Source organism: Rhinopithecus bieti, unplaced genomic scaffold, assembly GCF_001698545.2.
Source record: "Rhinopithecus bieti isolate Rb0 unplaced genomic scaffold, ASM169854v2 scaffold_7212, whole genome shotgun sequence".
NCBI lineage: Eukaryota > Metazoa > Chordata > Mammalia > Primates > Cercopithecidae > Rhinopithecus > Rhinopithecus bieti.
This window is the reverse complement of record NW_016806198.1, coordinates 4,771,529-4,784,857: the sequence shown is the minus strand read 5'-3', so window position 1 is coordinate 4,784,857 and position 13,329 is coordinate 4,771,529. Positions and strand designations below refer to the sequence as shown.

At 53.7% G+C, this 13,329-nt stretch overlaps 1 protein-coding gene across 4 annotated transcripts in view; it reads right to left on the bottom strand.

Moving 5' to 3' along the window:
* Positions 1 to 601: 601 nt before the first annotated feature.
* ST3GAL1 (ST3 beta-galactoside alpha-2,3-sialyltransferase 1) overlaps positions 602 to 13,329 on the bottom strand; it is a 44,812-nt gene continuing 32,084 nt past the window's right edge. For all 4 annotated transcript variants that reach the window (XM_017875129.1, XM_017875127.1, XM_017875128.1 and 1 more), the window contains 5 exons: positions 11,633 to 11,829; positions 10,510 to 10,689; positions 9,142 to 9,187; positions 7,605 to 7,724; positions 602 to 5,697 (listed from right to left, as the gene is read on the bottom strand). In XM_017875129.1, coding sequence (XP_017730618.1) covers positions 5,524 to 5,697; positions 7,605 to 7,724; positions 9,142 to 9,187; positions 10,510 to 10,689; positions 11,633 to 11,829 — 717 coding nt within the window. In that variant the 3' untranslated portion in view covers positions 602 to 5,523. The remainder of the gene's footprint in view (positions 5,698 to 7,604; positions 7,725 to 9,141; positions 9,188 to 10,509; positions 10,690 to 11,632; positions 11,830 to 13,329) is intronic.

Here is a 13,329-nt window from a genome sequence, read left to right as displayed (position 1 = left end):
CCTGCAGGGCTGTTCTGAGAGTTAAAGATCACGCCCAGGGAGGTATTGTGTGCCATACACACTGGGAGGCCTGGCTACTGTTTATACCGATTTTATCTTATAGGCTTCCAACATTGGGTTTCTGAATCTGTTTTTTTAAAAGGGAGATTAGTGCCAACTTTGGACCAAACTCATGCCCATCCCTGGGTGTGCCTGTCTCTGTGGGGGAGGACAGACTCTAACCCAGCCCATATTAGGCCCTGGCCAAGGTGAATTTACTCAGCAAACGTTCAAGCAGGTGGTGCATGTCTACGGGGCTTCTTGAGATGCTTTTGTTTTTAATCTCACATCCCCTCTGATGGCCAGTGTTGTCACGCCCATTTGATACATGAGGCAGGCAGCTGAGGTTCAGAGAACTTAGGTGACTTGCCAGTCACACAGCAGGGCACAGCACTCCTGGGCTCGAAAAGAGGACTCTCCAAGGCCTTCGCTGGGGCTCTCCTCTGTATCCTGAATTCTGGCCATTCGGTAGTGGTGACGCCAACCCAGTAGGCCCTCTGAGCTGGAGGGTTGAAGGCAGCGCAAATGCATGACCCTTGTAGAAAAACAACAAACACACCCAAACGATAAAATAGCTCTTTGTTTATTCACTTTGATTTGGATCATTGGAAATATTAAACAATAAATAAAACAGAGCGGGGGCTGAGGAAAGCAGGATCTTGCTAACGTTATTTGAATGCATCCCAACCAGTGCTCAGCTGCGCAACGACATGGAGAGAGGCGAGGGGGAATAGAAAGCAAATTTTAAAACACCAACAGCCAAACACACAAGACTGCACACAGGAAAAAGTGCTCAAGAAACTTTGGCTTTGAAGGGAATTCAGTGAAGGGAAGCGATTGTGCAGGAGGAAGGGAAGGAACCCGCGATCACCCTAAGGGGCTGGGGCTGAAGGGGAGGCCCTGACACAGGCTAGGGTTAAAGCTGACGTCCCCCAGCTCAGGACGTGCGACCAATGGCAGTTTTGTACTAGGAAGAAGCTGAGTGATGAGGCTGGATGATGGGATCGCCTGATGGGCTGGGAGGGAGAACAGGAGGTGTAAAGGTGGCTCACCGCCCATGGGAAATTCAGTGCTCTTTTGGTAAGAAAAAAAAAGTCAGTAATGCCCTGATCCTGACAAGCTGTGAGGTGCTGCCTTGCCTGTCTCTGCCTTTGCTTCTAAGTCTTCCTCCTTTTCTTTGCACAGGTGTCAGGGAGCACCCCAGAGGTGCAGGAGCTGGTGTTTTCATGACAAACAAACATGGGGAGGCTGGCTCTATCTCAAAACTGGCTAGCCCAGTTCACAGGGCAGGATGATCCTGATGGCATGTAGCCACATGTGCTGCAAACCAGATGTCCACGATGGATACAGTGATACCCCCGGGGCTCTTCTCAGGGGCAAGGACAGGTGCTGCTTCCTGATGGCGCATGGCTGGTGTGCAGTCATCTTTAGCTGGACAGTGGCCCCTGAGGCTTGGGCTTCCCTGCACATGGCATTTTTGATCCTAGCCAGGGGAGGGAGAGAGAGTTCTTTTGGTTTCCTTTTTATTTATTTTCAGACTACTTCAAAGCAAACATACCTGTTCTAAATGTTCTTTGTGGTTTTAATCCACCTTTGCCAAGAGGCCAGAGTCACATCCAGGTGGGACTGGCCTCTAGCACCACCTTCTGGTCACGGCAGAGAATGGGATTCCATCAAAGCCTCCCAACCAGCCCTTTCCCTAAAGAATCACCCAGATCTTAACTGCCCTCTCCACCTTCTGTTTTTTCCCCCTATTTTATGTTCTATTTTCTCATATCTGGCTTTTCTCTCTAAGCCTAACCAAATGCTTTGCTGAATGATGTTTGGAAAAGCCAGAGTTTTAAAGGGCATTCATCCATTTATGAACTTTCTTCCAGCCCAGGATCCCTGCAGAGAACCAGAGGTTATAAATCTGCCCTCCTTTCTCCCCTAAAAGGTGGCTGAGGGGAGGGGAGGTGCATGTAGCTCCAGCTAGAGCAAATCAGTGCCCTGACTCACTGGGGAGACCCAGGGGGCTGGGATGTTGCTGACACCTCATGGGCCACTTCGTCAGCCTATCTTTGCAGCTTCAGGTTCAGCGCTGGGTGCTGCAGGCAGGGACCCCTCTGTTCTCTGCTTGAACGCAGGGCCAGTCTCCAAGGAACTCTCTGTCTGCAGAGTAGAAGAGTTGTGGGCTGGGATTCAGGGGCCTGCGGGAGTCCCCGCCACTGCCTGCCCGGCACGAGTGCTCGTCGTACTCCTACTGACAGCATGCATACTGCCCTTTGGCTAACACATACTCTTGTCTAATTCCCAGCCACCTTCACCCCAGGAATGAGTTCCAGTTGGTTTAAGCCAAACTGGTGCATTTAATTCTGGCTGCAACAACTGGCTTTTATTCCATTAAGTGCCCATTGCTAAGCCAATGAAACATAAGAGCTATCTGCTGGGCTATGGGAAAGAGAAATGTGGTCTCCTGCACTGGAGGGCATGAGAGGCCACCCAGGCAGCCTGCGGACAGAGCTCGGTGCTGAGAGAGCCCAGGAGAGTCAGACGCCTCCATTCTGGTTACACTTTTTCCAGACGCTGAATGGAGACTTGCTGGGAAAGCCCGCCTCCAGACAATTTCAACATAGTGCCGGTAACACCCTATTTCTGCTCAAACTCTGACTTTTGCTATCTGTCCCAGACAGTTCACGACTGCCCGTCACTTCCCTCCTTCACACTCCACCAGGAAAAGGCCACACCTCCCTACACAGCAGCAGTCTTTTAGGAAATGTGCTCAACAGGAAAAGTGGTTTTTCTGATTAAACATCACTAACTAGAGTCAACAATCACTGTCCTCTCCCATGCCTGTCTCTCCACTCTCCACCCAGCTGCAATGTGGCCTTGATGTTCTCATCAGTATAACGGGAAAGCTGGATTTGGAGGCTGGAAGAGATCTCACAGCTTGACCATCCTAGTGGGAGACGGGGAGACCAGACCATCGACCCAGGCAGCATGTGGCTCAGACACAGACGCCTCTTCATGTCGAGGGACCTATTCTTACACAGCAAAACCCAGAGAAGTCGATTGCTCAGCCCGAGCCTGCCATCCCTGTATAGACTCAGCTTTTAGGAGAAAGGGAAGAGTTCAGGAGATAGCATCACTCTCTGTTTCAGCGTCTGATGATCTGGAGTCTGCCCCTGGAGTCACTCAGTCACTCAACAAACGTTTGCTGAGTTCTTCACCTCATATATGGCTGTGAACTCTGCCCTTCGAGGCTGTATGTTCTGAATGACGACTCAGCGATTTACCAGCCTTTCTCAGAAAAAAAAAAAAAAAAAAATCTTAAAAGTTTTGGAGGATTTTAAAGCTGAATCAGGTTTTCTGTTTAACACATTCCCCATTCTGAACCTTTGAGAATCTGATAAAAGCTATAGACTCTCTCTCCAGAAAAATGCTCATAAGTAGAGATTCAGGGGAAAAACCAAACTTGGCATGCAACTTCCGGGGACTCTTGTGAATGGCCTGAAGCCACCTGTGACCCCCGACTGGTGTCCCCAAGCTCCTCCCTCCCCGTGTGCAGAGGGGGCCTCCCCCGAGCCTGGGAGCACAGGCCCATGCCTCTGTCACACTCCACCAGGAAAAAGTCACGCCTCCTCAAAGCAGCAGCAGCCCTTTCAGGGACATTTTCAACAAGAAAAGTGGTTTTCCTGCTTAAACATTAGTAACTGGAGCCAACAATCACTGTTTCCCACATTTCTGTTACTCTCCACTCCCCACCCAGCAGCAGTAAGGTTTCACAGAGTTTTGGAGACTCCTAGCCTGAGAATAAATCCAAGTCCACAATGAGGAAGAAGGCAGGCTGGGTTGGAACGGGAGGATGCTGAGGACATTCCACAAATCATCCAAGCCCTAGATACCCTCAATATCCCATGCCTGAGGACTCCTACAAACCCCCCTTAAGCCCACCCCCGTTTCCCAGCTACTGGGTGAGGCAAGCTTCATTAAAACACCAGGACCACCAAAAGAGCCAGGGTGCAACAATGTCAGTTGAATTAAAAAAAAGAATCAATAAATAATCAGGAAGGCTAACAAGGAAAGGAGAATAGCTGGGGAGTAAGAAGATGAGGTATGTGGCAGTCACCATTCCTGGGATATACTTGGCCCAGACCCCCAGTGACAGCCCCAAGATGGCCAGCAGGGACTTGACCCTGAGCTCAGGCCCTTGGGGAAAATGCTGCTGGCAGCCTCCTGTGTGGCTTTGGAGGTTGCGGACACCCTAGTGAAGAGTCTGAGAATGAGAATGTATGTTCCATTCTGACGCGCTACTGGGTGCTGTTGAATATCCTCAGAGCTTTGTTCCAATTCAGGTGCTGGCTCAGGAAACCAGAAAAGATGTTCCCAGCCAGAGAGCAAGCAGGGCCGCTGGTGGGGGTCCCTTTTCCCAAGTAAGGGCTTTTGTTTCATTTCAGCCCATGCATGCTTTTCTTTCCCAAATACAAAGGCACATGGAAATGGTCAGATCTGCTCTCGCCACGATTAGAACCACGAGATGGACTACTCAAAGGAACATCTGCTTGGGAAGAGGTATCTGCAGGAGTCAGAAACACGACGCCAAGTTTGGGGTTTTTTTTTCTTTTCCTTTTTTTTTTTTTCAGAGACAGGGTCTCACTCTGTTGCCCAGGCTGGAGTGCAGTGGTGTGATCACAGTTCACTGCAGCCTCAAACTTCTGGGCACAAGAGATCCTCCCTCCTCAGCCTCCCTAGTAGCTGGGGCTACAAGTGTGTGCCACCACGCTTGGCTAATTTTTTTAAATCTTTAATTTTTGTAGAGACAGGAGTCTCACTATGTTGCTCAGACTGGTCTTGAACTCCTGGGCTCAAGTGATCCTCCCGCCTCGGCCTCCCGAAGTGTTGGGATTACAGGTGTGAGCCACGGCACCTGGCCTCCAGTTTCTGTGAAAATCTTTGGGGTAGGAGCCTCTGGTGGCTCATAAATGAGTTTTGGGAAGAAGATGACAGGGTTATCACGCCAAGCGAGAGGCCAGGCTTCGTGCAAAGAAGGGCGGCATCTTGCCCCAAGTGCCAACACCGCCTGGCATGTCTCTGTGCTAGACATAATCGCCACTCAAGTTGCTGCCCATCTTCCTGGGAAACTGTCCTGTCTCTCAGAATATAGGCGTCTTCCACATTTGTTCCCCAAGCTCGCTCCAGGAGCTAAAATGATTTTAGTGTGTGGAGATTGAACCTTTCCCAGCGCCTCCCCAGCTCTGGGGCAGCGGTGGGGGGACGTTGTCCCCACTCAAGACAGGTTCCGAGACATGCCCTGCCACGCTGGCAGAACTTAGTGACCTTGCTGAATAGATGCTGCCAATGGCTGGGTGCAAGAGGCTGCGAGCGGTGCCTGGGCACACACCTGAGGCTGCCCCTCCAAGCTCCGGGATGGAACGGCTCCGGCAAGATGCTGGGGCTGGAAACGCAGAGGTGTGACAGTGCGTCCATCCTCAACCCTTCACTGCGTCATCTCCCCTTGAAGATGCGGATTTTATTGATGGAGGCCAAGGTGGCCGTCACGTTAGACTCGAAGTCTGCGTCGTGCACCCCCGTCTTGCGAAAAGCCCCCGCGGACGGGTTGTTTTCCCAGTAGTGGTGCCAGTTCCCTTTGCTGTCTGCCCCAAAGCCGTACAGGTCCACCTGTGGGGGCAAAGCAAAGATAAGAACCAGACAGCAGGGCTGCCGGTGGCACCCCCGAGAAAGGAAGCCTGTAGGCGTTCCTGGAATCCACAGGACCATAAACAGCATTTCCAAGGACTCAGACCAACCTTTCATTAAAACCCTTCTCTATGTTCCTGGAACTCTCAGAGGCTTGGTGAAGCAAATGCAAGTTAAGTAAAGCTCAAGTCCAATGCCAGACGCACCCTGAGAGATGACTGCATGTGGGTGGTCTCAGAGCCCGGGTCTTACCTCTGCAGCAAGGGTAACCTATTCTTCCAGAATCAAGGAGCTACAGAGGCAAGCAATAGGAAGGAGGCCGTGGAATGGAAGAGAGTGGAAGGAAAGCAGGGCTTTGGGGCCAACCAAACTGTCCCAAATCCCAGCTCTGCCACTCCATGATGCTCTGGGCATGTGAAATCACTTGTTGGAGCCTCACTTTCCTCATCTGGAAAATGGGTCCAAGAATCACGATTGCACTGAGGCAGAGGGCAGGGCTGATCCCTTTCTTCTCTGCGGCCAACATTCATCTGGTCCAGGCGCCCTCGTGGCCACTAGGCCAGGCCTTTCACATACATGACAAACGCTGTGCATTTGTTCTGAGCCCAGCACCCTACTGGCTGTGTTGAAGTTCAAGCAGAGCTTGATCAGATGCCAGCTGGGCAGCTGCTGGGGGAAGCAGCCTTGGGGCTTATAGCTTCTTGGAGTCACTGACTGAGTGACGGTTGTTGGAACTGGGGCTAAATCAGGGCTCCCACAGCACAGAGGAGGGAGGGGCTCATGCCCTGAGAAGTCAGAGGAAGCTCTTCAGAGGAGGTGGCATGTGGGTTGGGTCTTGGAAAATCAGTACAAGATGACCGGAAGGAATCACACGGAGGGATTTCCAGGGAGAGGATGTGCTATGCACTGCAGCGTGGAAGACGGATTGGAGGGGTGGGGACAAAGAGGGGACAGCGGACAGCTCCATGCCATATGTGGCTTTCTAAGGAAATGCAACATGGACGTGGCCTGCTCCAGGGCAGGGACATTAGGGCCAAACAGGTGGGAACGGTGGGAGAAAGGGCTCTGAGCAGAAACCCAAGCAAGGGTCTGGGACCAGCTGGCTGGAGGTGGGTGGAGTGGGAAATGACAGGGGCACCCACGTTGCAACCTGGGAACACCAGGGCAGGGCTGGGCCTGGGGACCTGCCTTGCAATGCCTCTGACCCCTTCCTGGGGTTTCCACCAGGCACCAGGCAGGGTGGGGCTGGGGCTGGGCTGGATGAGACAAGAAGGTCCCTGCCTGAACCCAGGGTCAGGGAGGAAGTGGGGGCTGTGTGACCCGCTCTCCTGTTCCTCTTCCTGGGGCGGCAGCAAGCCTCTCAGAGCATCAGTGGAAACCCGAACACAGCCTGGCAGACGGCGAAGGACGTCGGAAGGGAAATGCATGCTTCTCGAGATCACTGGTTCGAACCCATGGGGGCCTGGCTCCATTAATTCTGGAAACATTCGGCCAGGATGTGGCCTGGGTGCTGGAACTTAGACCCACAGATGATTCTAAGGAGTAAGTGGGATTGAGAACCGCAGCCTTAGACAATTCTCACTATGAGAATCCGCTCCCGTATCCAGAATCTGCTGCTTGATCTGAGCTTCCACCGCCATGCTCCTGGGCACTCACACAGAATGTGCCAGAACTCTTGCTCCCGAGAACTTTCTCATAGAGCACTGTTACTCACTAAAACACCCTGGGAGACACACGTTGCAAGCCCTGACACAGAGACAGAGAATCCGAGCTTCTGGAAGAGGCAGGCTAGGTCTACCTGCCCTCCCTCTCCCTGCCCTCTCTTGGGAACACAGGACCGTGAGCTCTGTCCTCTGGGCAGCCCTGCGGACAGGGGGAGGGTGGCATACCTCATCGCAGACATGCATTGAGAAGATGACCGAGAGGATGCCAGTAGATGGGTACCGCCCGTGCCCTTGCAGCCAGTTGTCAAAGACATACTTGATGAAGGCTGGGTGGTAGATCAGGATCTGCGGGGATGGGAAGACATGGCCCTTAGTGAGTTCCGGTGGGCAAAGGCCATGGAGTGCCTATCAGACACACACACTGTTGCGGTCATGGAGGCACAGCTGTGAGCCTGACGGATACCCCTGCACTCGTGGGGCCTCCACGCTCGTGGGAAAGATGGACGCTTATCCACATGAGTAAGAGACAGAGGTGCTGAGCTACTAAGTGCTATGGAGAGCAGTGATGCAGAGGAGGGCCCTACAGGACCGTGTGAGGAGGATCGCTGAGCTGACACACAGAAAAACCCAAGGAGGCCAAGGAGTGAGACAGGAGACTGCTCAGGAGAAGGGGGCTCCAGGGAACAGCGTGAGGTGGGACCAGACACTGTCAGTGAGTGAAGACATAAGCACCAAGCCACCTGATGATGGCTGGAATCATCGCCAATCCTTAAAATGACCTCATGTCCCAGGTTTCTCTCTCCTCCTGCTACAGATAAGAAAACTGAAGCCCAGAGAGGCTAAGTGACCTGCCCAATGTCACGCAGCCGGCAGTGGCTGAGCTGGGAGGGGCCGGTATCAGGCTTGGCCTTGGTTCCTCATCCAAAGCTGGCCTTGAGGACAATGAAAGGGACTTCTCAGGCAGGAGAGGGTGTGTATGTCCAGAAAGCCAAACTCCAGCCCCTTGGAATGGACTGGAAGGGTAGATTCTGTGGATCTCTGGTAAACCATTCACCTCTCAGTGTGGCCTCCTACCATCTCTAGGAGGCTGTCCTTTACACCAACCCCACCCTATACAGACACATAAGTGGCCTTTTCCCTGAGGCAGCACAGCCCAATGCAAAGGGCAAGATGCTGGAGGCACAGGACGTCTTCAATTCTACCCGTATCCAGAACTAGCTGTGTGTCTCTGGGCAAGTTGCCTGACCTCTCTGAGCCTATCTAAGTTTGATAGAGTATGCAAAAGGCCAGTGTGGTAGGCACCTCACTTCCCTCCTTCTTCTGCCCTCTGCCCATCTCTTGGCCAGCCCCATGCCAGGGGCCTGCTGGGGAAGATGCAGACATGGAAAGAGATGGAGAGGCAGGAGGTGAGACCTGGCTTTGAGAGCAATTCACAAACCACAGCGTGCATAGGGGTCCCTGGAGAACATGTTAAAACCAGAATGTGGGGCGGCCAGGGTTTCTGATCAGTAGGTTCGAGATGGGCCTGAGGATGTGCATCTGTGACAAGCTCCCGAGTGATGCTGCTGGCCCGGGGGACCCCGCTTTGAGAATCTCTCCCAGTGTTTGACCTCTCCCCCCAGGGGGCTAGCTAAGTGGGAGATGCTACCTCCAGCAGCCTGGGGATCTGGGGGCTGTCTTGCAACTCAATGCCATACCTGAGAGCAGAGCCTTAGACGAGGAAGCCTGAACTTAGAACCAAGGGGCTGGGGCCTCCACTCACCTTATCCTGTTTCACTCTGATCTTTGCAGGAACCGGGACGTAGGTGCTGCAGTTGGAGAAAGAGAAGCTGGTTAACAGGGCAGGAGACAGGCCCAGGAACCTGGGCACGCAGCTCTGGGGGTAGTGACTAGAGAATGAAGCAGGCATAGCCTCTTCTGTCCCCCACACCTTCCCTCAGGGACCTCCACCTCCCTACCCCAGCCACAGAAACCCCCTGCCCACAGCAACCCCCGATAGACACCAGAGGGTGGCCTTGCCTAATTTGAGGACATTCTGCTGGGTTTTGGCCCCTATTCCCCAAAAAGGTGAGGAGGACCTGCTCCAAGCACAGCTTAAGGAATGGAGTGGGGGCGTGGTGCCTCCACCTCTCAGGGCCACAGCACCCCTGCCGAGCTGGGGCACTGGCTGGTGAGACCCGCGGCTGCTCCTTCCTCAGCTGGGCGGTTGCATGCACCCCGAGTGCAAAGGTGTCAAAGCTGGTCCCACGGGTGCGATTCCCGCTCCCGGAGCAGACTGCAGCTGAGCCACATCCAGACCTGGCTCCCACCCCGCCCTGCCCTGGTCTGCCTCCCTCACCCCTGGTCTCCTGAGGGCACAGCCCCACAGTCTCCTGCACCCACATCCCGGGGCTGGCTCTGTTCCTAGAAAACCTGGCCGAAGACAAGACGGCTTGTGGAAATCTGGACATCAAAGCCCTTTCCTTCAGTCAGGGTTAGATGAAGAGCACAGGCTCTGTGTGGAGTTAACCCTGGGCAAGGTGCTTGGCCGAGCTCCAGAGTCCTCACTGGGAGAATGCAGCTAATGATAACGGCTATTGTGAGGATTAATTGAGATAATATGTGCCGAGTGCCACGTGAGGTGCCTGCTCAGGAAACCAGGTTCCTGATTGTCAGGGAAGCCACAGCTGCCTTGCTCAGCGCTGCCTGCCCTGGGGAGGGGCCCAGGCTGCACCTGTACTCCCCATCCCTCATTTCTTAGGAACCCTCACCTGGTCAGGCTCACGTAAGTTTGAAAAGCAAGGTGCTGTTATCTGTCAGGCTGCACTTCAGAAATAAAGGGAGGCAGAACTCATATGTGCCGACCCTTTCTAGTGGCAGCCCCCTTCCCGAAGAGTCTCCAGGGTGCATGGAGGTCCCTTCAGGCATTGTTAGCAAGAGGACACTAAAGCTTGTGGTTTGTTAAGTGATGGGGAGGGAAGAGTTGGAACAGTCGGGGAGGCAGCCACGGGAACTGGGCTTGTGTGTGCCGGAGGAGGCTTGGGGAGGGGAGGCACCCCGGTGGAGGCACAGCAGGACCACGGCAGGGTTGGGGGACAGGGTGTCACTGCAGGGGACGGAGCAGTGAGGCGGGGCCACAGGGGGGACTCACTGGGAAATGGTGCCCGTGGTGGTGGCGCTCACCACCCACTCCAAGTCGATGGTCTTGAAGGGCACCAGGATCATGCTGACATTATCTCCCAGCTCCCGGAAGCTCTCAGGGTACACCAGATGGTGGGTGGTCTTCGTCCCAACATCAGCCTCAAACCCTGCCGTGGGTGCCTTGTTCATCCTGAGAGAGAAGGGGAGAAAGTTGAGTCTTGTAGCATGGGCACCCGTTCTCAGTGAGCCTGAGCTCTCCGACAGAGACAGTGAGCCTCCAGTGTGACCTCAGGGGTGTCATCTGCCTTCCCTGGGCCTCCTTGTTTTCATCTGTAAAATAGAGACAATGAAGACACAGCTAGAAGGCTTCTGCTATTTTTCTCTCTTTCGTGACCTCAAGGGAGTCTAGCTATCACCACCGCTGCCCGCCTGTCACAGACAATCTCATCCAAAGGGTATTTCCACAGCCCTATTTTTGCAGTCAAGGAAACCTGACTCTGATCCTTCCCATGGACTTTCCCATGGGACACCTGGTACACTGAGGCTCTGAGAGGCAGGTAAGTGGTCTAAGGACTAAAGTAAGGAATCACAGACAGCAGAGACTATTCTAGAAGGCTGCTGGGGATGGCCAGCCCCCGCCCCTGCACTTCTCAGCATGGAGCACTTCTGAGTGGTGTGGTGGGAATGGCAAGAGGCCCAGGACAGACGTGGGGCATCTTCCTGGAATATCGATTTCACTTGGTGACAGGGAAAAATACATTTTACATAAAAGATGTGGTTTTATTATGGCCTAGATTACAAAATGGGGATGAATTTTAAAGATTTAAGAGTCCTCACATTAATTTTGCTCTCTCCCCAGGCCTCCATGTACCAAGCTTCCAACAACGGGGGACCTCCTATGTATGGCTTCCTCTGCACGCAGAGGCCCTTCTAGTCCATTCCCGTCCTGCAATAATGCAGAGGTGGGGAATCTGAGGCTTAGGGGGTGCAGTGTGGAGCCTGGGGTCCCTAGGCAAGTCCAGAGACACCAGGACTGAACCTTGCCTTCCTGAACTTGAGCCAAGATGCTTCCTATAGCTCCAAGGGGCCTCTGGGTGCAGCACAGTGGGCTTGGGAGAGGGTCTGGCACTCACCTGAGCACAAAGTCGTGCCTGTCTATCTCAGGCCCATAAGAAGACTCCCTCAGGTTGCCTGAGTTGCCCACAACGGCACAGCGCCGGCAGCCCACCGACCTCTTCTCCAGCATGGGGTCCACATTCCCAGGCACCACTCTGAACAGCTCCTTGATGGTGTCGTTCAAGTTATTGGGCTTCTTCTCCCGCTGGAGCCTCTGTGGGCGGAGGACAGAAGGTGGTCAGCCTGGCTTTGTGGCCCCAGCTTCCTGGCAGCAGAGTCCTTGAACTACCTGCTGTTGTTTACTGGGGCCTCCTGTTCACCCTTCTCTCTGCTGGGTCCCTGGAGATGGAGGCGGCTCACACACAGACACCTCCACTTCCTCCTTCAAGGAGCCTAAGGGTTACTCAGGAAGTAAAGAGATTATTCATGTATTCTGCAAGTGTTTACTGAGCACCTACTATATGCCAGGCACTGCTGAAGCCACTTGGGTGATCCAACCACACCTGGCCTCAGAGGCCCCTCCAACTCCACATGCCATCAGCGTTTCTCCAACCTGCTCCTCCCTGGGGGCTCCCCTCTCTCTGAAAGGCCCTCCATCCCTCTACGTGTCACCACTGCTTGAAAGAGAGAAAAATAGCAGAAGTCTTCTAGCCGTGTCTTACTCCCACCCTGCTCATACACCAGGGCCCAGGGGCTGCGTGCTCTCACTCAAACCTTAACAAGAAGAGCGAGGAGTAGGTGGACATGCCAGTTCTCCAGCCCCAGCGAGGGATGAGGGACAGAGCAGTAGGGATTCTGCCATCTCTCCTGCCTGACCCTCAGTTCCCCTGGCCCCAGGACTGTTGGGTTCCAGTCAGACTGAAGAATCAGCAGTTTGCTGGTTGCACAAGGCCTCTGTGATCTGCCTAGCAAATCGTTTTCATCTTCTTTTAAAGACCTAGCCCAGGCCAGGTGCGGTGGCTCAAGCCTGTAATCCCAGCACTTTAGGAGACCAAGGCAGGTAGGTCATGAAGTCAGGAGTTTGAGACCAGCCTGGCCAATATGGTGAAACCCCATCTCTACTAAAAATACAAAAAAGCCGGGCATGGTGGTGCATGCCTATAATCCCAGCTACTTGGGAGGCTGAGGAGGGAGAATTGCTTGAACCCGGAAGGCGGAGGTTGCAGTGAGCCAAGATCGCGCCACTGCACTCCAGCCTGGGTGACAGAGAGAGACTCCAACTCAAAGAAAAAAGAAAAAAGAAAAAAGACCTAGCTCGAGGGTCAGCTGCTCGCAGGCTGAACACTAGTTTTATTCCCAGGGTGACTAAATATCCTTATTTGCCCAGGTTAAGGGGTTTCTCTAGATGCAGGACTCTCAGTGCTAAAACCAGGATGACTTGGTTTCCCTGTTGGCCCCCGCTACATGCCCAGGCCGGCCCACCGCCTCAGGTGGAGCTCTGGCCACACTGCGTAGTGATGCCTGTTGGTGCCTCAGCCTTCCTCACCTGTCCCCATGCCACAGTGCTGTGTCATTTCACTGTGGGTGAGGTGGGATGCTCTGCGGCCAGAGAGGTAAGCAACACATCCCAGATACAAACCAGGATTTGAACCCAGGCTACTAGAAACCCACCTGCAGGTTTTTTCCACAACACAACCCTGACTCTGGCTCTTGGAATCTTAGCCTTTGGAAAGCCTGGACCCTGGTTTTTGGGGTACGGGTGGTAAGCTGTGGG